At 43.1% G+C, this 25216-nt stretch overlaps 2 protein-coding genes across 5 annotated transcripts in view; both read right to left on the minus strand.

The window, feature by feature from the left end:
- The window catches only part of LOC135546911 (diacylglycerol kinase zeta-like), a 117954-nt gene extending 115818 nt beyond the window's left edge, over window positions 1-2136 (minus strand). For 2 of the 3 annotated variants that reach the window (XM_064975512.1, XM_064975494.1), the window contains exons 1-2: window positions 2057-2136; window positions 1661-1958 (exon numbers count right to left, since the gene is read on the minus strand). In XM_064975512.1, the coding sequence (XP_064831584.1) occupies window positions 1661-1920 (260 nt within the window). In that variant the 5' untranslated portion in view covers window positions 1921-1958; window positions 2057-2136. Of the gene's footprint in view, window positions 1-1660 lie in introns of all 3 variants that reach the window. The other variant, XM_064975500.1, reaches the window with a different exon arrangement.
- Window positions 2137-6275: 4139 nt separating this feature from the next.
- Window positions 6276-25216, minus strand: part of LOC135546972 (cyclic AMP-responsive element-binding protein 3-like protein 1) — a 28611-nt gene continuing 9670 nt past the window's right edge. Inside the window, exons 2-12 of one of the 2 annotated variants that reach the window (XM_064975535.1) lie at window positions 20171-20375; window positions 17597-17763; window positions 16699-16783; window positions 14631-14788; window positions 13921-14070; window positions 13630-13688; window positions 13067-13135; window positions 10978-11077; window positions 10486-10615; window positions 9443-9692; window positions 6276-9224 (exon numbers count right to left, since the gene is read on the minus strand). In XM_064975535.1, the coding sequence (XP_064831607.1) occupies window positions 9188-9224; window positions 9443-9692; window positions 10486-10615; window positions 10978-11077; window positions 13067-13135; window positions 13630-13688; window positions 13921-14070; window positions 14631-14788; window positions 16699-16783; window positions 17597-17763; window positions 20171-20375 (1410 nt within the window). In that variant the 3' untranslated portion in view covers window positions 6276-9187. Of the gene's footprint in view, window positions 9225-9423; window positions 9693-10485; window positions 10616-10977; window positions 11078-13066; window positions 13136-13629; window positions 13689-13920; window positions 14071-14630; window positions 14789-16698; window positions 16784-17596; window positions 17764-20170; window positions 20376-25216 lie in introns of both variants that reach the window. The other variant, XM_064975543.1, reaches the window with a different exon arrangement.

The following is a 25216-nucleotide window of genomic DNA, read 5'->3' on the forward strand; positions in this document are numbered from 1 at the left end:
ATACTCAATTCTGATAGGAGACTGAGGGGGCCACATCATTTCTTAGAATGGATGCACATAACATTCCGCATTAACTTATCGCCTTAACTGTCCACCTGCTGCAGTTGCTGTCTGAATCTGATAACATCTGAATCACACATGAGATCACTACCGCAGGCCTTGTTGTTTGAGTCGCTATATTGACGCTCTTAGTCACAGACACCGAGGAAAGCGATGGCTGATCTGTGTTTATGTAGCCAGACTGACATGGCCTCAGCCTCACTCATTGCCAGGCCAGCCTTAACCATCCAGCATCATCAGGCCTCTATGGACCAGCCAGTCAGCCAGTGGATGCAGCCAGCCCAGGGCTCTGCTCACTAATCCCCTTTTGTAAGTGCCTCTTACTTATGATGGGAGAAAAAAAACTCATGATCCCTTGCTGCTCTCCTTCCGTTACATAAGAGCCACGAACACATCAGAGCATCCGCTGGCAGTGACAGACTCTCAGTAACCAACACCCAGGGACCAGAGTCGCATCACTCTACACAGCCTGCACAGAAAAAGAGTCCCTCAAATCATTATATAAAATAAAAAAGATGGAATGTGAGTCAGTCAGGGGCACAGACAGTTTTAAGATGAATGCACTAGCTATAAATTGCTCTGGAAAAGAGTGTATGCTAAATGCCTAACATGTAAAAATGTAACAGAGTGTGGTAGTAATGTCTGTGTGAATGTTTAATAAAACATGTCCAAGGGTCATGTGTAAGGGGTCATGGTCAAAGGTCATTCTGTGAATCACTGCCTCATGACCAAAGACAAGTTGCTTGCTCTGTCATGTCATTCACTTGCACAGCACACTGAGTTGCAACATACAGGGTCAAGAAAGAGTCAACAGCCTGTTGGCAGCCAGCCAAATGTACAATACTACAAACCAGCTGAAATAGCCCAGATTCTAATAAACAGGATAGCGTATTTAATCCAAAAGCTCAGCAATTAATGGGGTGAGGTCTATGTTATGATGAGGAGGACACCGAAGTATGTTTCTTGAGATCCCCATTCATGAAATGAATGAGCATGTATTTACTATACTCCATAGGACATCAGCAGGTGCTTTTAGTAAGAATGATACCCATCAGGGTAAATGACAGATGTGATATTGCTTTTGCTATAAGATGCTATAGTGGATAATGTAGCCTAATGATAACTTTAATGTAGGCCTATCTAGTTGATGAAGAACCATATTGAAATGGAGTGTCAGCTCACATGAACACATGTTGTCTTGCCGACAAATATTTGTAAGTCGCTCTGGATAAGAGCGTCTGCTAAATGACTTAAATGTAAATGTTAAATGACAAATAGGCTTCAGTAGCTGCCACACTAAGGGGTGCATTATCAGGTGAGATAGTGGCGGCTGCAGGTGATGTTTACTTTCACAAGTTGCAATTGAGAAAACTTCAGAGATTTGGGTAGCCAAATCAAATCAAATGTTATTTGTCACATACACATGGTTAGCAGATGTTAATGCGAGTGTAGCGAAATGCTTGTGCTTCCATTTCCGACAATGCAGTAATAACCAACAAGTAAACGAAGTAACAATTCCAAAACTAGCCAGTTGAAGTAGTTATTTGAAAAATCGTGCGGGTTTGGGATAGGAAGTGGGAATAAATGCAAAATGTACTACCTGTATGATACCTGCTTCCTAATAGTGTGGAAGCAGGTATCCGCTGTCAATGCCCCCGCACCTTCCAACCGCGTTGACACTTTTCCTGGACAATCTCCCGTCTTGAAGACTGGACAAGGTGATACCATTTCGGGCAGGAAAACGTCCTCCTCCTCAGCCAGTTCTTCTAACGTTGGTGGCACCAGTATCGCCGTGGGTGAATCCGTAGAGCTATGGACGATACGGGTTATACTGTCCCCGGTATCCGGTGCCTCAGCCATCGACACCGTGCTGTGTAGTAACTCTGGAGCGCCGCAACCTAAAAAAAAAAAAGTATCTTGTTTCCAACACTAGAAGTCCAAAGCAAAACTATGACTCGTCTTGTAATGTGACAAATATGTTTTTCCAGATACTGACTTTGTTAGGCAGAATATGGTTGTAGTCGACAGTATTCACGCGAAGAAGGAAATCCTGTAGGTTTACAGGGTCGTCGCTAGTTACCACAGCTACAAAATACTAAACCCCGCCTATTTTTGCAGAATAACTGCAGTGTATTGCAGCTGAACTGCGTTATACAGCACTGTAACTGCAGTTACACTGCAAAATTACTGCAGTAAAAAAATGGTGTTAGTTTTTGCAGCATACTACAGTTATCGTGCACTCTGACTGCAATCTTTTTTTCATAATGGACATGACCAAATTCACATAGAACTGTGTGTAGGTAGATCTGCCATTCTCATTGAAAGTCTAAGAAGCTGTAGATCTGTTCTATGTGCTCTATTTCTATGCTTCCAGCTTTTACTTACAGTTTTGTACACCAGCTTCAAACAGCTGAAAATACAATATTTTTGGCTATTGAAAATATATTTCACTGCAGTTTAGATGGTACAAGATTCTCTACATTTGCTATGCTTGTTTGTCACATAAACTGTAATTGGTCAAACATTTTTGCATCCAGGAAATCCTGGAGTCTTTACATCCACAGTGCGATTTCAACAGATTTGTACTTTTTTGGTGTCAAATTAATAAATACTTGTGTTTCGTTAAATTGAAGTAACAACATTCCAACCTTGCTTAGCATTATGTAGTACAATTGTGGCATGATTTAAATATGTGTATCAGTTTGCATCAGTTTCAATGGGGGACTTAGAAGGCAAACCTCCGATTCCACTATTGTTGCTCATGCTTATGTTGTTCACAACACACTGGTCTCTCCCCTAACTTCTGCATTCACGAGCGTCGGGCGGCATCTCTGTAAACTCTTTCTGAGAAAATAAAAACACTTCCAATCAAATAAAAGATTGGAGGTTAAACTGGAATTGTTCCAACCTCCTTTCTATTTTCCAGTGAACCAAACATGCAATTAGGCCTATAGGCTACTCTTCTTCAATTGGGTATGTTACCACATTGATCCATTGCATTGTTCACAGTTGGCCGTTGGCTTTTTTATTAGGAAGACTACATCACTGTGGTGGCCTAACTCAAACAATACTTTGAAAAGGCCTGAGTGATGATTAACCTGTGTAACCTTATGTTAGTCAACCATGGCATGCTACACACAATATAACCTACTTTAAGCCATTTATCAAATCGTCCTTTCAAAGGGCTGTAAAACTGGTTGAGCTGGTTAATGCAATTCTTAGGAAACAGGAAGCTGTCCTTTTGCGCAAATGATCCCAAAGGAAAACTACACCAAAACAGTGCCATGAGATCATTTGCAGTTGATTGGGTTATTTTGAGCATTTTGTTATAGGTAGACTATATGTATGGGCCTAATTAGTTGTTGGACCCACTGCAATTTAGAACTATTTGAATGATTAGTACAACGACGATGGTTATGAAAATGGTTACACTGGAACTGGGGCAATCGATGTCTGACCTCTCCTGGGCTCTTGTTATACAGTGAGTCAGACCATCGCAGCCACAAGATGAAATATGCCTGAATGATTGTTGGAAATGCCGACCATTTGTCCTAAACACGGAGTTAAAATATGACTTACAAGTAGGCAAGAACACCTTTTTTGTCTTTTGTCAAAAGGGGACAGTTGAATGTGGACAGGAACAGATAACTTTGGTCTAATACCCACAATCCATGCGGCACGGAGCACAGCTATATGGATCCGGGTATTTTTTCAGTACGTTCAGTTTATGGGACGTTAGGATGCGGTCGATTACTCCAGCTAAGGATCTTATGTAGGATAGGGGGATGTTAAAAGGGAATTACTCTAAATTCACTGTGTGATCTTCTGGTGGCAGACCCAGACACCTCCTAATGGTTGGCATCTGAGAGCACCGCCCGTGTCCTATTATCACAGTGAACTAAAGCAGATATCATGTTCGGTATGTATGTGGAAAACATTACATCAATGTATGTCCTTTAATCTCTTAATTTCCCACGGTGGGTTCGAGTCAAAGTGTATGTTATAACATGGATACAACATGCTTTGCTTTCTATTCTGTTGCATTGGGCTCCCGAGTGGCGCAGCGGTCTACGGCACTGCATCTCAGTGCTAGAGGCGTCACTACAGAGCCTGGTTAAATTCCAGGCTGTATCACAACCGGCCGTGATTGGGAGTCCCATAGGGCGACACACAATTGGCCCAGCGTCATCCGGGTTAGGGTTGGGCCGGGGTAGGCCGTCATTGTAAATAAGAATTTGTTCTTAACTGACTTGCATAGTTAAATCAAGGTTAAATAAAAAATATCTATAATTAATATGCATGTATATAAAGTATCATGTACCTGCCATAGACAATGTGACGCTCCAAACATATAGTCGTGTAATCAGGAATGCATATGCATACAGTTAATTTACATTGCAGTTTGGATGAAACAGTTGCTCCACCGCCCAAAGTCAATAGGAGGGAGCCACACCTCTGTATAGCGCCCTGACTGAAATAACAGACTAAATACAAATAAATAGAAAAATGAATTATGCTGTATATGCATTTGGGGCATGTAAATGACTAGTTACAGTCGATTTAGTGACAGTTTGAATCGACTTCCTTGGAAATGTGGGAAATGTAATGGAGCAGATCAGACGCTGTTTTAATTTATTTAGACAAGACTTTAGGTTTTAGCTATATGAGAAAGGTGTTTATCGAGAGACTCTTCAGCATGCGAAGATAGTGGAATAATCTCTACTACTTACCTCGGTTTGTAATATATTGGGAGCTGGAGTGAAGCTGAACATTTATTTATTCAGTGTGTCACTGCTAGTCCAGTCCAAAGAATGCACTCCACAATTCCCATCATTCATACTAGACATTTCATGCAGTGCATATTCAATCTAGAGAGTCTTTTTTACAAAGAATCATTGTATTGTACTGTGGTGAGAAGTGTGCTCAGGTGGTTTGTGCTGGATGAAGAAGAGGTAACTAGGTTAGACTGTGAATTGACATTTCCATGGAAATGAGAGGACTAGGAACTCTCATCACCTACAACCACTCCCTAGGGTCACAATGAGTGAGAAACAGACAGCCCGGGATTTCCAGACTTTATAATTGTCTGCTCTTTGCCATGGCAGCCCAGTCTTGAGTCCTGAATCAAATACCCCATCACGGGACAAAGCTGTTGAATACTTCAATGGTAACAGAGAATACATGAAATATTCTTCTCCATAAAAACAGAGCCAATGCGCAGAGAAAACGGATCAATCTAAGTGCATCACGGTCATATATCAGGCATAGGAGGCTTTTTTACATGTGCAAAACAAACAGCTATATTAAGATTCACCCGGGAGAGCAACACCTCAACATGAGGATGCAAAAACCCTTCTCTGGCCTTTTATACAGAGATTAAGGCAAGGACTGTACGAGGATTACATAAAGCTGCATGGTAAATGCTTTTGGGACAAAGCCCTTTCCCCCTTTTCTAATCCAAAGAGTGAGTTATTACACTGACATGTAGTTGATATATAGGCGGCGAACAAGGGGGAAAGAGGACATTCTGCTTCCTACTCGGTGGAAGCGATGTGTTTATGAAATCAAAAATGTAGCAACAAAAAAAATGCGTGTCCTATCTACGGCAAATGGGCAGTTTCGAGCCGTCCTATGCACAATACTGTACCGTGGTCCCGAAATTACACCCGCACTTTATTTGAAGGGGGTATATAAACATTTAAGTTTCTATCACATGTACGTGATATTCTGCCACTGGATTGGCAGTGAATACTTGTGATTGAACTGGCTCGCCACCTCTGGATGTAGTGGCTTGTTCCAAGCTCTCATATGTTTTAGAGCTGTGATTATGTTTCCAGGCAGGAAGTGACCTGTTTTTCTATTCATATTTCTACATTGATACCAAACAAACACCTATGCTAGGTTCTGATATGATACAGTGGAGACAGCCACTTGGGTAAGGGCTTGTGTGCTAGTGTTTTATGGTTCAGTTAAGAAAAGCAAAGAGTGGTCTACTTTTTGAGCGATGACGGGGTTAGAATCAGGTTAGCCCAAATGGATGGACTAACAAAGGCCGACCTCTCGTGGCGATACTGAGAATAGAGCTTGCCTGCACTTCCCAATGATATAACAACCACTAGGCACCAAAACTAGATTGCAAGGAATGCAAATGATTGCACCGAATGCGTTTCTCAATGATATCAGGGCACAGAGACACAGTAACGAAGGAGACGGTGTTATGCTGATGCAATTTTTGTATATTTTGCTTGATACTAACTCTACTTACTAACACTTCTATTAAAGAGACTGATACAGAAAGGCAATACAGAGAGGCTCCTGTGGCTTACCCAGAAACACATGCAATTTACTTGTACAGCCACAGTGTGAAAGGTCAGCAACTGGCCAGTTCCTTCCCAAAGGCGCCAGGTGAATACCAAAATACATTTCAAATACAAAAATACATCCCCTTATTTACAGCAAAAGCATTCACTTTGTCTTATGTACAAAAGGGCACACATTACGAACGCCAACAAACACATGGAATGTTTGGTAAGATTTGCATCATTTCACTTTGATTATAATAGCCTTGTAAAACCCCTCACACAGGTTCTGAAGCAGGTTTCTACCACACATTTGGGGGACTAATGACAAAAGATTGACCCTGGTTCAACCAGATAACTCAGTCTGACTTGATTTACTGTGTCATGCACGACCCCAATGGTTTAGTGTGGACACAGTCATCAGAGAGCCTGTTCAAGATCAGCACATTGGACAGATTATAGAATATAGAGTAGCAGTGATTTATACCAGGCACTGCTTTAAGACAAGCTAAAGATGGCGTAGCAGGTAGGATAGAGGGGGCTGGGGTGGGTTGGGACAACTAAGCAACCATTTGATCAGTAAAAAGTGTGTTTATAGAAGGCAAGTGGGTGAGGGCCGGACAGCTTCCAGAGCATCTGGTTGAACCTTAGTTACACATCTATTAATCAAACGAAAGGACAAACATAGACAAACAGTATCTTGACAGGAAGCAATTGACATTTTCAATATACACACATTATCAGTGTACTCAGTTAACCAACTCTACATTTGTCAGGTAATGTGCACTAAGATATAAGACAGGCGACAACTAGGAAACAAAACCGACTTAGAAATTATATGGCTCTGATTAATAGGGTAGGTAGTGATTTTACAAACCATTTGACAGAAAATGAATAATGCAAATCTAATGACATGTTAGAGTAAAATACATATTAATTACATGGAAGGATTGTGAGTCTGGCCTCCCCTGATTATACACAGACAAGCCACAGTTGTGAATAAGCAAGTGAAATCTATGAAGAGCAACAGACTGGACGTTAAGCTAAGACTCCAAGGCCACTGGCTGACCCAGATCCTCCATGCCTCCTCCACAGAGCCTGGGCTGTCTACTCCAACCCTCCTGCCTAGCATTACGCAATCTCTTTTAGCGTCAGTGGGGCCGCCCCACTCACTCCTTACACAATCCCTCTCTCCCTCTCTCGCCCTGAAACAACACAGCAGGAAGAGGAGGGAACACCAGAATATATTCTATTCAATGTAACAAGGTTCTTCACAACAAAAACGCTGCATGAAAAGCTTTTTGTATTATTTTGCTGCTGGAGTGACTGTTTTTAAGAATCATTATCAACAGAACAGTGTTCTTTAGAGTGAACAGTTTTTCTGGGCACTACTGTAAATCGCGATGCGATTATTTTTTTTATTTTTTTAACTCCCAGTGGATTCTGAACTTTGATATTCAATTTAAAATATACTCTATTTTCACATTCACAATGACATTAGGGCTGAATGGACTTTTGGCATAATGATGATATTCATTCATTTTTTTGTGTGGAGAAAATTTATTCTCGTGGTGGTGTTTTGACTATTTTTGTAAAGATGGGCAGTTTTGAGTCTTTTGGACTTGAGAAGGCTTTGCTCCAGTGAGGAGGTATTGTACACCCTTGGTATGCATTTACACTGATTGTCCCTGTTCATGTTTTTTTCAATATATACAAAACTTTCTTGATACAGAAATAAATACAAAAACAGACAAACTGTGTAACAGTTAAGACAACAAGATCATGTAAACATGACGTCATAATTGATATTCATAAAAAGGAAAGTTCACAATATTTTTTTGCATAAAATAAATATGCTCTTTTTTGATGCCAATAATACGTATATATTACATATGATTTAGTTTGCATAAAGAGTCAAATAATAAAATAAACAACCCCATGTGGACGGCGTGAGAATACAAAAACTGAAAGAGTTTGAAGGCACTTATACCCATTAGCTTGTAATGTTGACCTGAAGAAAAAAAAGTGCAATGCACACACAAGCTTAAACATTATGGGACAAAATGTGGTAAAATGTAAAAAATAAATGCCTTTGAAAGATGTATAATTCTAGCATGAGGCAATAGAGTGCATTTTAAGCGCTTTAAGCGAAAGGTAAAAGAGGACATTCTTTGGAATGTATGTATTAAAATATTTGCATGACCAATTGTGAAGTAGGAGAGGGAATTTCTATAACAGAACAACTGGAATTATAAATACCCCCCCAACACCCCACATCCCTATCCCCCTCACCCTCCTATCCAATTTGCTATAGATCTGCTATAGATCCCCCTACACCTGAAGTACCCCCTGTGCTCTAAATATTTGTAGAAGTCCTTGAAAAAGCAACAGTGTGATGGAATCTGAGGAGCACTTCATCTGCACAGAAGCACTGCAACCACACTCACCCAGTTGAACGTGCAGATAGACACACATAGCACACAGAGGTTTCAACAAGTTACTCAATTCAAACCCCTCTCACTTCCTGCTTCTGCCTCCAGTCAAACACAGCAGTCAGAGATGAAAAGTTCCTGTGGAGCTTTGATTGGAGTTGCCCGTCATTTCTATCTTCTTCACATACCCTCTTCATCCTCTCTATCAGGTGGGACTTCAGGGAATGGGGTGGAACAGGAAGGCCAGGGAGCTACTGCAGGAGGTCAGGGAGTGCAGGGAGTGCAGGGAGAGATGGGTTGGGGATGGCACACTAGGGGGCGCCGTAGTGTCACTACACATCCACATGGGTAAGGAGTCTGGAGAGCCTGTGTTTTTGGCAGCTCCGCCCCTCAAGGTTAAAAGTACTCCTCTCCTCCTTCGGGGTTTGGCTCTCTGTGGAAGGGAGAAATAGTCCATCAGTATCACAAAAAACTCTGGTAACCTAACAATCACGTTAATTAAAATACATTCTTCTTGTTAATGTTTGAGTAATTACAAGGAGCACTGATAAAATAACGAGTCCCTTGTTCTGAAGAGCAATTTGTGAGAATCTTCTCATTAACAAAGATGGAGACAGAGTCTACAGCCCTACTTGTCTGGCCTCAGTTTACATTTTGTGGTACTGCGGCTCTTCTTGGAGGAACTGGGCGCCGGTCCTGTTGTAGTCCACCGGATCGGAGTGAACCTTGCTGAGGTACTTGGTGTTCTCGTGTTCGCCTCCGTGGCTGTCATGTGCCGACCGGTCCTCGGTGTAGTCGAGGGGCGCCCCCTCCGAGCCGTCCCCCTCCATCTTCAGGAAGCCCCCGTGACCGTCCTCCAACGAGGAGCTCTCGTCGTAGAAGAGTAGGCTGCGGGAGCGGACTAAACAGACACAGACAGAGATAAATAGAGGATGTTAAGTTTATCACTGCCTTGATCCTTCAAACACTACAAAGGAACATAGAACCATTCCTATAGTGTAAAAAATGAAAAACAAACAGTAAAAAGTCGGTTTCTTTTGAAGAATGGAATGGTTTTGAGCAGGGCGGACATCTTTATTCAGCAGGTGTGTGAGTTTTACAGGGAGAACAACTCATTACAGTTTCCTGTGCCATGCTGACTTCAGGTTTCTAAAGCAACCCAGCCCTCACCAACCAATTCTGAGTAGCCAGTAGGTCCATGTATGATTTCCATTTTGTGGTCATCAAGCTGAATATTATAATAGAAGGAAGGATATTGGGATATCAGCTAACATACTCGCCTGAGTCTGTCGCTTTTGAAACACTACAAGATAAGATGTAACGCCACATTGACGTGTAATTCAACCACACGATGCTCCCTTTGACATTATTTCTGGAAGTGCTGGTAGGCAAGCAACATGCGACCTGAAAATATGTGATATGTATGGGACAACAAGCTAAAGGCTTTGTGTTTGTCATGCTGTAGATGGTGGACTATTCTAAGTCAGGGTTTCCCGAACTTGGTCCAGCACGTTTAGTTATTTCCCCCTAGCATTACATAGCTGATTCAAATAACCAAGTCATCATCAAGCTCTGATTATTCTAATCAGCTGTGCAGTGCTAAGGGCAAAAAAAAAAGTGCACCCTTGAGGGGCCCCAGGACCGAGTTTCCTGAAACTCTGTTCTAGGTGACAGGTGAGGGGTAGGGGACATACCCTGGCTGGCTGTGTAGACATCAGCCGAGGGGAGGGGCGAGGAGGACTTCACGGTATGGGACAGGGAGGAGAGCTCAGGCAGACAAGGTACAAGGGAGCCCAGCACCAGGAAAAAGCACAGCGCCACCACCTGGCGGGAGGGAACCAGAAACCATCAACAAAAGCACATGGTCAACATGAGAACAGTGTGCTAGTGAGGTTCTGTTCTCCAGCTGAGAAGGCTTTTGCCAGTTTGAGTTCATGGGGTCGCCTCTGTGTTTTATAGTAGAGTAGGCCAGGCCACAAGCCAGTGTCCCTGTCCATTGCTGTGAGTCTTTTCACAAACAAAGCAGTTGTTTTCCCTTTTTAACATGACGTGACTATCCAGTCCAAGGAACACTAACTACACAGTATCTTAGATCAGTGGGGAGCAAAGAAAACCCCCACATTTTTTAAATGGGATTTTGCATGTCTGGTGCATGTGTGTATCATAATAAATAGTATGCAAAGTACCATAAGGCATGTTCCTGTTTGCGTTGAGGCCATTTTGTAGGATTGGGGCACTTTTCCTGTGACCAGGACCTGGAGTTTCTGGAGCTGCTGGAGTAGAGTTCTTGAGAGAGGAAGCAGAGAATACATGTTTCAGATTGACTAATAATACAACTGTATTCATTTACAGAATCTACAATAATGATCCTCATGTGAACTTAAAACGTTCTCCAGAAGAGCAGACTCTAACGACTGTCAGACATTACAATGATCCAGTTTAGCTCCAGCTGTCGGATAACGCAAAGCATGCACCATTACACACACAAACACACACACAGATGACTGACAGTGACATTTCACAGAAATGTATTGTAAATCCCCCAAATAATCCCTCTCCATCTGGCTATTACCGTGATTTTAAAGTGAGTACAAAGTTAACTAAGATTGAACATAAAATAAACAATTACAAAAACAATCATAATTGTCTTGCTCTTCTGAGCATCCAGGACATTGAAGTTCATCTCTGAGAAAAAGGATAATGTGAGAATAACACATTGAGGAATTAGAGCTGGAAATTATATAAGACGTCTCTATTTCTAGTGTGTGAACCAAGCTCCCACAGTCTCTCCCCCTCACCACAAAATACAAGCTTTGCCCAAATAGAAAGCAATTCAAAACCACAAGCAATGCAGAGGCCCGCTCGGACTCTACCTCCTCCATACATTTCTCTCTCTCTCTCTCTCTCTCTCTCTCTCTCTCTTTAGACATTAATTACTGTATGTTAGACAAGCATGAGTGTTGGGTCAGGCTGCAATAAGAAATGAAACCAGGTGAGCTTTCATATTTTCACCATGAGAGGGAGCATGTTTTCCACTAATGGTAGAAAAGACATTTCCATTGTTAGCCTTCACATAACCCAAACACCATGAAACGATTTGCCATATCCACAATATGTGACTATAACCCTAGTATAAAGTTCAAATACATGCAAACAGCTATACTGGCATTATATTGGTCTTTTGGGGTACCCCAGATGCACAATAACAATTTGCATGCTGTTAATACCAGAGATTGAAAATACAGTAAATTATGAAGAGCTTCATGTTATGGTCCGATTGGATATGAAGGTGATTATAATTTTTGGGTCAAATCTTAACAGGAAAATTCTCATGGAAACTCTGGAAACGGAACATTAACGTCCCATGTGAGGAATGTCCATTGCCTCATCACGTTTGAATTGAACCATGGTTGGTCACAGTTGTGATCTATAAACCATATTGCTCCCAAGGGACTAAAATAGACTGTGTAAAAGAAAAAGAAAAAAACACAAGTAGATCTTGACTGGGAAACATGTGCATGAGGTGACTCTGTGACACCTTCAACTTCTCAAGAGCAACCTTGGCCCTCCTCATGAACCAAACCTTTTCAGACGTCGTCAATTAAAGTACAGCAAGCGCCGAGTATCCAGCTAACTGTATGCGAGATGCATACATCACTAGTAAAAAACATTTTTACTTGAGTCACATTAGGACAACAGATTGCTTGTTGGGCTGCCATCTCGCATTTACAGATAAGCCCATTTTGGCCCCTCTTTACCAGCCAAGGCAAGGCATATGCTGTTGGAACACGCGCCCCACACATTGTTCCTAGCTGGCTCCTGTGTGTTCCATTTGGACTGCCTGCTAGGAGCTGAGTCAGCCTGCGGTTTCCTTCTCAGGCAGATTTGAGTGAGCACTTTTTGTGATGGTTCACTCTGTGCTGTAATTAGGGAGAGGTATACTGTCGCGCTGTTACTTTGATCCAAGCAACTTGAAATGCCTATTGTAAATTAGAGGCTGGCACAGTCTGCGATGCCTTTAAGAGTCTGTGTAGTCTGTGATGCCTTTTATTGAGCCCAATCACTTGCACTTGCACAATGGTCGACACTGTGAACATGTCCCCACCTAATGAAGGAAGAAGCAGTCAAATCACAGACAGCTATCATGAATAGAAAAAGTTATCCGAGGCTTGATTGGAGCTGGCGGTTCAGGGATGTGTCTAGCATCACTCAGAGCGTGCTCACACATGCACACACTCACACACATAAAGTCTGTCACTCAAAGTCATGGCTCACCTGTTAGCACTCTCCAGTGTTTCCACCTTCTTCCACAGGTCACTGTTCTCAGATGTGTAGTTCTCCACCCTGTAAGACACAAAGTCACATCCATACATTCGACCATGGCTATCTGACAATTTGGAATATACATTCTTGATAATCACAGACAACATGGGCTATTGAAATGCAGTGCTTGAATATTGGATGCTAACACAACACAGTCTGCGGTGATAGGAGGCATAATGGTAATGCTATAGTAACCTCTGTACCGCTGTAATGTATTTAGGTCTTAAATATTAACTAAAAAAAACAACAATGATCATGGATGGAAAGTCAGGGATTTTCCTGGTAAGGAACGGTGATCTACAGAGGCCTTTGCTGGAATGGATTAAGTGATTGTGTGTGACTCAGATGGCCTTGTGTGACCGCATGCTTTAATGGACAAACGCCATTGGCATTAGCTAAGGAACAATCAAACAATGAAGGAGTGGAGAAATGAAAAAAAGTGGAGAACAGGAATGACGACGAGAGAGGAGGAAAAAAGTTGGCAGACAGGAAAGGGGAGAGTGTCCTGCTTTTACTTTTTCTCCAGGCACTCCACATACTCCTTCTTCTTCCTGCGACTCTCCTGGGCAGATATCTAGACAGAGAAGGGAGAGAGGGATCCCCAAATCAATAACAGCTCATATGATAAAAGGGAGAATATTAAAATATTAATATTGCTGAAACACTACTTTGAGATTACAGGTAAAAAAAAATACATTCAAAAGTATTGCGGTTACAAATAGTTTTACACATTTTCTGGAAGCAAATCGTACAGTTTCTTTTGGACTGAATCTACATTTTACTTCCCGGGATGTAAGAGTGGGTACCTTATTTTTGATTTTCCTGCGAACCCTCTTCAGTGCCTTCTCCTCGGTCTTGGTGAGGGGCAGCTTGTTGGGTACGGGGTAACCTTCAGCGATCAGGGTGCGTTTCTCCTCCTCTGTCAGCATCAGGGGCCCTGAAGTGCCCTGTAGTTTCTGTGGAGAAATAAGGATTCATTTTATGAATTGGAGAAACTGTGTTACTGTGTGTATTATACTGTATCTGTACACCATAGGCAGCTTCTAATGAAGAGACTAGACTAGGGTGGCGGTCAGGGTCAGTGTGAGGATGTGGATATGAACTCCTAATATGTCCAGCAGCTGGGTTTGTCTGCAGCCCAGCTCATCGTGGGTGGCTCTGACTCTACTGACGGGAAGGGCTTGGAGCTAGGCCGGAGGAACCTCCTTCACTGATAGAGAACCATCCACAGCACAGCCCGAAGTCATCAGGAAAGGCAAACCATAGATCAGCCATGGGCTTAGATACTGTAACACTGCATGTGCACGCACATACACTGACTCACATGCACTCACTGACATTCACTCTCACTCACACACACTCACAGACTCAGGATTAACATAAACATAGTTCCTGTTACTGACAAACAACTTGATGTACAATTTTTTTCTCACTTTCGCTCTGATTGGCACCATTACCAAAAGACAAACGGTACGCTGCTGGGGGGTGTGGCGAGTGGGACGGTCTCAGGACTTACGTGTGGGGCGGTAAGGAGGGGTGAGGAGGATATGGCAGCGGAGGAGCGGGCCTGTAGGCGGGCTGGGCTGGAAGGGGGCATGGAGCGGGGGCTCTGGGATCCATCACTGTCACTGCCATGGCTGCTGGGAGGGGTGGGGGGGAGCTGCAGCTGATCATCTGTGTGTGTGTGTAGGGGGGGGGGGGGCAGAAAATATGGTTCCAATGGTTATGAAATGCATCACTTGCAACATGACCCATATGCTCAAAGCCTCTGCCCATCTAACCCCATGATGATATACAGTCCCTGTATAATGAGACAGAGGGGACAGAAGTCTGACTTCATCTGTCGCGTGGGATCGAGCTGAAAATAGTTCATTTAACTTAAACAGTGGAGAGCAGCGGTGCAAATCCAGACCTCATAAAAACGGTCAGTTTTGCCAAGACATCCATAATTAAAATGGCAAATGACTTCCTGGACAGAGTCAGTTCAAACATAGAGACAGCTTAATTCCAGTAAGTAAGGCAGCCAGTGCCTGCTCTTATTTTTATTGCTTGATCCCATCCTCCCATCCACTCTTCCGCAGTAGCCTCTGTGTAAGTATCTGAATGGAGCTCAGACAGGGATGGGGTGAGGACTGTGTTTTCTTAAGATATCTGTGCCAGGCAGAATTTCCCCCAACATAGTTCCCAAACACCAGGCCATACCCATGCTGGTATGACCCTTGGATTTAGTTTGGTGTGAGTCCAGAGTACACAGGACCCAGGTTTTATTCTGTTATTACTGGAAAGGGAGGCGAAGAATGGGAGAAAATGGACTTTGTCAAAGGCAGAGGCAGACACAATGCAGACGTTATTGTTCAGACTGCGCTCTGCGAAGGGAGGCAGGGCTAGACTGGACATGTGGTGCTGCTGACCTGTGGTTATTGAACATAAGATTTATGGTCAACCAGATGGGATTCAGTCTTATATGGAGCTATTCCTCTGCATCATGAATGCCATCTCTCATGAATGCCAACCAGTAAAAGTGTCTCTTTAACCGGGATACTGGAATCTGCAGGCTGGTGGCTGAACAGGTCCAGCTGCGTCTCTACAGGTGTATCTGGTCAGTTCTATCTTCTACTCCAGTTGAATCCCTCTGTAGGTGAGGGTAGTCCTTCCCTGTCTCTCTGATACACTCTTTAAAAGGATGGGGCAATATGGTGCTCCAGACAGAAATATTGAAAAACGAAATGCAAGATAGTATCTTGGTACATCAAAAAAAGGCATTTGTGTGCAGAACAGAAAATATTGCCATTCTTGAGGAAGGGATAGAAAAAGAGAGGGAAGAGAATCTTACTTCGCTGGTTTGATCAACACCGGAAAAAAATGAGAGCACTTAATCACCAGCGCCACTACTCTAATAATATACTTTCAGATTAGAGTCTCAGTTGGCTTCTTCCGCCTAACTTCATTAGCAATTAGATCAGAAAATACTACATGAATGAACAGAGGCATTCTCGTTCTGTATGTGTAAGCGAAAAGCTAGCAGGTTATAATTGGAAACACTTCATATCTGAAATGAGCCATCACTAATAGTGTTTCATAGTGAAATACCTATTAGGAAAAGAACACATTATACATCATTATGTGTCATACTTGCTTGCAGTAATTGCTATTCCTATCTACCACAGCCTAGCCATTCGCTTTAACAAAGATGGACTAATTCAGCTGAATAAGAGAGAGAATGAGCATGCCGACCACTGTCTGGAAGAATGGCGTGTCATCGGGAATACACTGTAGTGAGACACTGTGACACACGCTTCATGTCAGGTTTTTCCACCCCCCCCCTCCCGTGTAAATAACACACTCGTAGAAAGGCACTATGGCAGAATCAACTGGAGGTAGCCGCCTGTTGACACCTGCACATAACCTTTAAGATGAGAGGTGGGGTCTCTGAGTGTGTAAAGGTCTCAGAAGGAACGGAGGAATCTAAATAATTGAATGAATGGCAATTTAAGATACAAGCTTTCTTAGAACAGCTGGATACATAAGCCCTTGAGGATGTTTGAATGTCTTAATGTCATCTTGCTTTTTGTCATGGTTCTCACCTGAAGGGATGTTGAGGAACTGGTTGACCTCTCTGGGTTCATCTTTGATTGCAGGTGTGGGGTTGAGGTTCAACTCTTTGGAGCCCTGGAATAAGAGTATTATTAAGAGCTTAGTATTTGTATAGGACAAGAGACATTCCAAGTGGTTCTGACAGTAAACACATCTGAAGACAGTTCAAAAACTATTTATATAACTGAAGAAAGGGAATCCATTTCCACTGATGGTTGTTGGAAGGGATCCAACTGAGGACCATGTAGCCCGGACACTCACCATTTGAGACTTATATAGGTCATTCTTACAGCTGGAACAAATCGGATGACCATGCCCTAATCCTAAATATTCAACAGAACTTTAAATATGCTATGAATTTGAAGATGTTCAAACTAAAATAACTCTTGTGAAAAGGAACGGTACTGTAGTAATGTGTGCTGGGCTACAGGCCTGGTAACCAGTGATAACTGGTAATAGCTGTGCTGGGGTTCACATCTGACTGCTAAGCCCCACCTCAGCCCCACAAACCATGAATTACTTCCATGGACAATGAGGCATGAGTCACCGTGCTGGTCCTGTAGGGGTGCACTGTGTGAATGGTTTATTTCCTCCACTTACAAACTCAGTTTCTTTTCCTTTTAATAATCACATTTTGACCTACATTTTGTGTCAAAAATTTGAATTTAGGTTGCCGTTCCAGCCAGACACTAGACTCCAAATTCCAAATTCATAGATGTCCTTCAAACAGCTCAAGTTTTAGTCGAAGAGGAGAAAGCCAGGAGAGATCCCTATGGCTTATAAAGAGGCTTAGTCTTCCATAGCTCTTGACACACAGGAAAAATGCTTTCCCTGGTAATGGATCAGGATAAGTTCTAGGTGATAGTTTCTATGGCTGCAGTTTCTTACTGTGTCCCCCGATGAGCTCCTGTGTGGTGGTGGGGCGAGGTTGAGAGGCTGGAAGCATGAGTTCCCCATGGAGGGGACTGTGGAGGAAGGCTCTGCCTGTTGATCAGGCTCCTGCTTTACCAGGATGGCCGTCAGGTCCTGGCTGAAAGACCACATTCCTTCAAACTCTGGGGAGAAGAAAAAGAAGACGTGGTAAACTAATTAGTTGTATGTCTCAGGGGATATCATTACATAACTAGTACTCTACATGAAGTAGAGGATCAACCCAAGAAGAACCCTGTGTATTTCAAAGGGACACCTTGGGATACTACTAGAGGTGAGCAAGATTGGGTGACAGATCAGTGTACATTAAAGCAGCAGGTGTGACGCACATCTACAGAATAGATCCTCTTTATGGTCCAGGGCTAACGCGAAGCAGCTGATTGTGAAAGCCAATAGCATCAACTTTGAGGACTTTCTGCCTCCGAAATGAGTTTCCTCCTCCGTTAATAACCTCTGTGAAGATGGCAAACAGTGAGAGGCCAGTGAGTACAAAGCCCTCTCCTGAAGAGGGGCCGTCCTGCAGTTTCAAAGTCAGGAGTAAAAGCACTCACAACCAGTGGTCCTCGTTAGCAGCCTGGTTTTTTCCCCTCATTTGTTTGCTGGCACCCTGATTGGATCGATAAAACATTACAGAGGCTTATAAAAAGGTAGTAAGCAAGCTTTCAAGTTGTGCTCCTTAACAGAAGACAGGTTGGGGTGTGGGCGAGATTCCCATGGCGAGGAGGGGAAAGGGAGCAGTGGGAGACTGATTATGGTGAGGGTGTAAATCCCTCCCCCACTGGGGTTTTATGTCCACAGACTTTACCCCATGGGGGAAACCCGAAGTGGCGTCAAAATCTTCAATCCACTCAGAAAAGTCTACTGTATTGGCAACCTTGGCAACATACTAAATTGTCCACAAGGAATAGATTACATTTTTACTTTGCCAAACACAATAAATAATGGACTGTAAAGATGAGTGAAATATTGCAAATACTTATTTTACGGTCGTAACAACTTTCCCTTGGATTCTACATCAACAAGTCATGGCTTGCAATATTTTATGATAAGGCCTTGGCTTTTCTATGGGAAGATTCAAATCGGGGAAGCAACAGGACGCACGGAATGAATGCGACCAAGGGCACCACTAACTCTAATTGGCATGTCATCACAAATAATTAATGCAAACCAACAGCACATCCAGGTCATTTTATGTACAGTATCTAGACAGTAGCTCACATCTCATGGGATGTCATGGCTACAGCCTGCACATACCCATGAGGCCATGTGTTGTGGCCTTGAGGAAGCATCGGGGTTGTCTTTGAAGTTTACAGGCAGGTCAGTACAGTTAGTCGGACTCCCCTCACTCAGCATCTGAGTGGATTGGGGCAAGGCCTGGGAGCTCATTAGCCAGGCTATGAGAGGGGATGGCAGCTTTATCTTCACACATTACACCTAGGTGGAGAGCAGTAAAGCAGCTAGACACCCCCTTTTAACAGCCAACCTCTTTAAAAATGGGCATTTTACAGTGATTGGGGCAAAGGGGATTGTGAATTAAATCTGCGTTGGCAGCAGGGCTCTCTGGGTGCCTCTGCTCTGTCGACAGTTTGTGAACTTGACTGCTATGGTAGTGCTGTGCATCTACATGCACACTTTCATATTGACATTCAGTGAAAGGAAAGTGTGTGTCCAATCATCCCATATGAATCGATTTCATTAGATTCCATCCATTTGTGGATTCCATCCATTGTTCCATACACCTTACTGGGGATCCCTGTATACTTTTTGGGGCCAGTGATTTAACAGTGATTTCCACGTGTGAGACTGTGGTTTTTAACACACTGTTTAGTCCAATGTTATGCATTCAGTCTACCCTAAGCCTTGTGACGCAACCGTTTCTAAGAGCCAAGGCAGTTGTCCGTGGCTCTCAGAATAGGTTGCCTCCCCTAGCAGATCCCCTTTCTTTCTTTTTTTATTATTATCTTTTACTTATGGCTCTTCTTTTCCCTGGCCCCAAGCACAAGGGAAATAAAGGAGAAACATTTGCAGCTTGGAGTCATTGCAAGGGCTGCAGAAGCCACATGATGTGTGTGTGTGTGTTTGTGTGTGTGTTGGCTGACTGCCTGGAATTCCCTGACTTGCTTCCTTGATTCCTCCAGGGTGGGCAGGGCTTGGCTGGGAGTGTACTATGTGAGCTCGGCTCCTTGGATGGGTTCTCTGTGCGGCACAGGAGCGTCAGGAGATAGGGCAGGAGCGGAGAGCGCGGATACAGATCTGATACAGCTATTCCAGTGACGTAGGACTTACACTACTCTTAAACTATAGACAGTGTACACCTAGCAGTTGTGTCGGTGGAGCTCTTGTTTTTGTCCTGAAGTAACATTTAGCCAAGGCATTGTGCTGTAGATGTATTGCTTCTTGTTAATTTTGGTCAAAGCATCAATAAATTGCCAATTAGCTTCACCATAATAAGGTGTGTGGGTTTCCGGGAGAAGGATAACTTACTGATGAACAAGATCAAAGAAGAAGGACCAAAAATAATGCTTTTCATACCTGCTTCCTCATCCATTTTGATGGACATGGAGGGGCTCTGGGGGGCCGAGTCTCCGCTCAGGGAGTAGCTGTGTTCTTGCTGGATGTCAGGGTTGGGTGGGTCCATCTCCATGTCCAACAGTGGGTTCCTGTCGGCCAGGAGGTGGTCATCAAAGAAGCTGCTGAACAGCTCGTTGGAGAAGTCCTCCATCTGCTCCGAGAAGTGCTGCAAAACAAAATCACCAACAAAACAGTCATCACATCAGGCCGCCTTTAATCAGAAAATCATGTCAATCGAATCCCATACCAGAATATACAAATGTAGACCTTCTCTTAGAAGTATGAGTCATACCATTTCACACATGCAGTCCTTGGGTTCTATGCATTAGGGCACCAGTGTCTGCTTCAGTTTTTCCACTACTTTAGTTTAGCTAGCAGACAGTGAGTCACTGCTGGTGTGCAAAATCAGAACAGCTCTATTAAAATCCCTAGGGACATAGTCTGGTACTCTGGCTGTAGTGTTCTAGATAACCCCTGTATTCCACATCACAGACCAATTCCCATTCACTTTCTCTACACTCCACCTCCTCTCAAACCAGCTATGCCTAATGAATCCCATCAACACATACCACTATTTACATGTCAGGCACAATGACCAACATGACTAGCTGTAATTAAAAACAGGCCAACAGGCTCCTCTCGTTTTCCCAGATGTGTAACAGCTATGCTCTCAAGACTTTATATCATCCGTGATATGCAGAGGGGAAATACAATCAAAGGATTTTAGAATCGCTAGAGCTGTTATAAAATGCATGGTGACAACAGTAAATGTAATGTGAAGAACGCAGATTATTTCAGGGCCAGTACCTAGTTGGGGGAAAAAGCATTTAATTACAGATCAGAAATAATAGAAAACCCCATAGACGGCAGCGGCACTATGGAGTCAATACAATGACTGTATTAGTCAATCCAGAGCCCGAACGGCTATATGATTTACATTGAAGGACATCACTATCGCAGACATGTTGAGACATGTTGAATCATCCTGGAAATAAGAAAACTTTGTGTTTGTGTTTCATTTGAACATATCTACACATTTAGTTACATCAATTGCACATAAATGCTTGCTTCTGGGTTTGGCTTTTGAAGGTAGGTTGACATTAATCACAGTGAAGAGAATTCCAGAGCCACCATCACTCCAACTCTTACCAAAGTGATGAAAGTTTTTCCATGTCCCTCACCAATGTACGTAAGTTGTATACCTTTACAAGTATGAGACACGCGCAACTATTCACAGTACAGCGACCTGTGGGGCAGTTTGTTTGCTGTAGAGGGGAGTGTCTTAGGTGTGACCTGTCACCCAGGCATGAGAGCTGCACAGCTGTCAAACAAAACACAGTGTACGCCGTGTCACAGCACCAAAGACATCCCCATTTCACTACCTGCTGGGCCTCTCACACGCCTAAACGTTGTGAATTCTGTGACAGGAAAACCAACACAGATTAAGCCCTGGCCATCTGTGTGTTGCCACAGAAGGCTGTATCATCAGACAGACAAAATATCTACATTTGCTGATAGTATTTAGGCCTAACAGAAGAAATGATCTTGCTAGTGGAGGTGAATCAATTCCAAACAGTACTACACATTCACCCTACTTGTCATGTTCTCATGATAAGGATATGGATAACGTGCAAGGGAGTATATAAAAGGCTCACTCTCCTTAGTTTACTCCTACGTTATCTATGTACACAAAACTTAACCGGATATCAAACACCATTAAATAGAGCTGATGTGGGTTCGAGAGCAGTGTATGCTTAAAGAAAGGCACACTGGCAATACTAGATGATCTGGCTTATTTAATTGATGCAACACCATTGCCGTCAGCAGGCACACTAACGACTATGGCTGAGTGCGCAACAGGATAAACAGTCCCACCCAGAACCTTTCATCTACAGCAGGAGGTTCCTGTTGTGCACCGTGTGCGGCGGATGTGCTTGCGGCCCGAGATAATCCAGACTGAACTGAGTGATGTGTTTCACTGCCAAGCCAAGAAGAAGGTGACCATTATGGTGGTTGGAAAAGACAAACACAATCACAATGTGTATATTACACAGATAAATGGTTGGTTTTTGCAGGCAGCAGGCTGTAGCCTCATTCGGTTTGAACACTGGCAGTATTTCCCACGCAAATTTGAAATTTGGTTTGGGGAGACAGCTCCTTTGAAAATGAACAAGCCGTTTAAAAACAAACAAATACACAAACAAATTGAAAACTATTTAATAAAGTCGACACAATATAATTTAAACGCATGCTCCCGTGGTAGAGTTTCTAGGTACCCTGGTTCAGTCTGTGATGGTGATGGTGATGATGATGCAATCCCTCAAAAGTAGAGATGGAGAATTTCAGAGGCAGACAGAGGGGCCTTTTCTCCATTGTGGCACTTAAATAGTCTTTTAAAGAGACCCAATTACTGAATTTGGGTCATACTTGGGACGGAGTAAAAATAACATTACACTTTTTCTTGGTGGAGTTACTATGACGATTGTTTGCACATGAACCCACTAGGAATGTAAGCCGGAAAGCCAAAAAGATCACAGATTCTTTGGGAGTTGCCCCTCATATGACATTTTCTCTAGATTGCTAATTATGTTTTGGCTAGAGCACCAGACAACAGGCTTTGAAGTACACCAAGTCATACCAGGACGGTACTTGCATGCATAATGACTGAGGAAATATTTTAATTCTCCTCTTAGAATGAGACAGAGAAAGCTTGCTTTTTGAACAGCAAACAGGTAATGAGAATTCATTATAGTTTTGGCACTCAAGTTCTTCTCTCGTCTATCATTTTAGTGGTGATGATGGCAGACAATAATTACAGAGGTCTGTCAGAATGGGATGGGAAGAGAAACACACTTGAGGGAAACATAGCTTCCCTGTCTGGGGTGGAGAAAAGACCCTTTCTGCTGCCCCAGATGTTCCCTCAGCCCTCGCCGGCCCATCTCTCCAGCTGGGGCAGCTGGTACAGGTCTGGACAGACAGGAAGCCCCATAGAGGGGGAAGGGCTGCTGGGTGCTACTCTTTCTGGAAGACCTCTCATTAAAACTCTCTGTGGCTGAGAGAGAGGAAGATAGACCACTATGCTATAGGGAACCGAAGAGGTTAAAATGTTCCAGAGCAACTCGACATCACTGCCTGAGCAATCAGGCTCCAGAGCATTGTCTGTGCAGATACCTAGCAGCCCGTTTAAACGCTTTGCCCTTTAAAGCCAACTATGATAATAGATGCCAAAAATGTTAGTGCCACTGCAGTTATGGATTTGGAAACCAAATATTGTATTTTTAGAAACCACAGGCACAGGGATAAATGTATAGATTTCTTGGGAGTATTGTACTAACTGTGATTGGAAACCAGAAAGTATTTTGTTTGGCTTGTTCAGAAGGGGTGGAAAGTTACCATATCTATCTGAAACAATCTAGACATTCTACCACACACTAAATAAGCCCTATAAGCCTACCCTCTTGTCATTGAAGTGGTGCTAGTATTCCTAGCAAGGCACAATCATATCAAGTATTGCACTCTCTCCTGGCACACAGTATCACATTTGGTGAAATGAAAGCATAAATAAATGTCTATGCAGTAGACATAGTAAACACTGCACTGAAGTCAAGCAGCTCATAGTAATACCAATGTGCTTCTCAGCATTGCTCGTGGTGATACAAATACTATGTCAGCTCTGTGACCAATCAGAGCAACGCATGCAAATTAGCCAGGCGCTTGCAGAAGGAAAACTGGAGTGCAAGGTTCGCATGGAGAAGCTCAGCAGCAGGAGAAAATGTGCGTTTGTAAAAGGAAAAATAAATCGGCCAATAAAAGTTTGGGCCGGGGACCCAAGCCAAGAAAGCTGCTAGACTCTCAGATCTGCAGGAATGGCTGTTATGCAGTTCAATTGTGGCCGCTCTGTGGAGATTTGCCCTTGTTGCTGTGAGAAGATGAAGAATCGAAGCAGCAGTTAATACAGTTTGTTCTTATAAGAACAATTATTATTTGAAGAATTGTGCTTAAGGATGCAGTTAAAAACTGAAAATCAACAGAAAAGATGAGCACAATATGACTGTTATGATCTGGACTATGTTGAGTTCGACATACAGGAAGACTATCTAGAGGACACGCGCTACATTAGTACAAGCGAGGAGGAAATTACAAGCGAAAAGCGTGCGCGTTCAAATCAGCTGTGATCCATAAAGTTTTGACAGCTTGACCTAATCTGACCTCCCATTGAAAACCTCTTAAGTTGCGTGCAAACATTAGGACTTGAGACTGCTGCATCCAAATGTTCACATCTGCAACTTTAAGGGCCTGGTCACATGTCTTCGCCTGTCACATTGCCGCTGGCTCCCAAATTGGACCAGATGCTGCAAGATGAGCCTGATTTGTGTCTGATGCTTTTAACGACTTACAATTGATGTGCATAATGCTAAAGTGTACACACCTGAAGCCCTTAGGATAAAGGTACAGGGAGGTTTTGAATGTGTCCCCTGATTCTCACCTACTACCTGCTGTTTGGGGAAGACATTTGGAAGTAGCGCTTCCGTTTAAAATCAGAATTACAACGATCTCCAACGAAACGACATATGTGTAATAGAAACAATTTACATACTGCTTGACATACTGTATTACGCGTGTAATCGCTGGTATTTCCAAAGCTCTCAAATCAACCAGACTTGACACTCACCGACTCCTGCTCCTCACTGAGTCCAACATTTCATTTATTCATCTAGTGTTGAGGCAGCAGTCAGAAGTCCCATGGCCTGAATTTCCCTCTGCATGAGCAGCGAGGGAGCACCCTAAAGTATAGAGTAGACCTATGAGCTCCCATCCCCCACGTTCCCTGAGTGGAAAGGCCTGGTTTCTTCATTCCATTGCAGATGCTTTCTTTAGCAAGCAGAGAGGTTTGAAAACCACAACCACTAGAGACAGGCTTCTGTGTCACACTCTGACTGGTTTTCTGACCTTTAAGGGATTGTTTGGATCCATTTAGAGTCTGTGATAGATTAGAGGAAGCCCAGA

This window comes from Oncorhynchus masou, chromosome 1, assembly GCF_036934945.1.
Source record: "Oncorhynchus masou masou isolate Uvic2021 chromosome 1, UVic_Omas_1.1, whole genome shotgun sequence".
Classification (NCBI taxonomy): domain Eukaryota; kingdom Metazoa; phylum Chordata; class Actinopteri; order Salmoniformes; family Salmonidae; genus Oncorhynchus; species Oncorhynchus masou.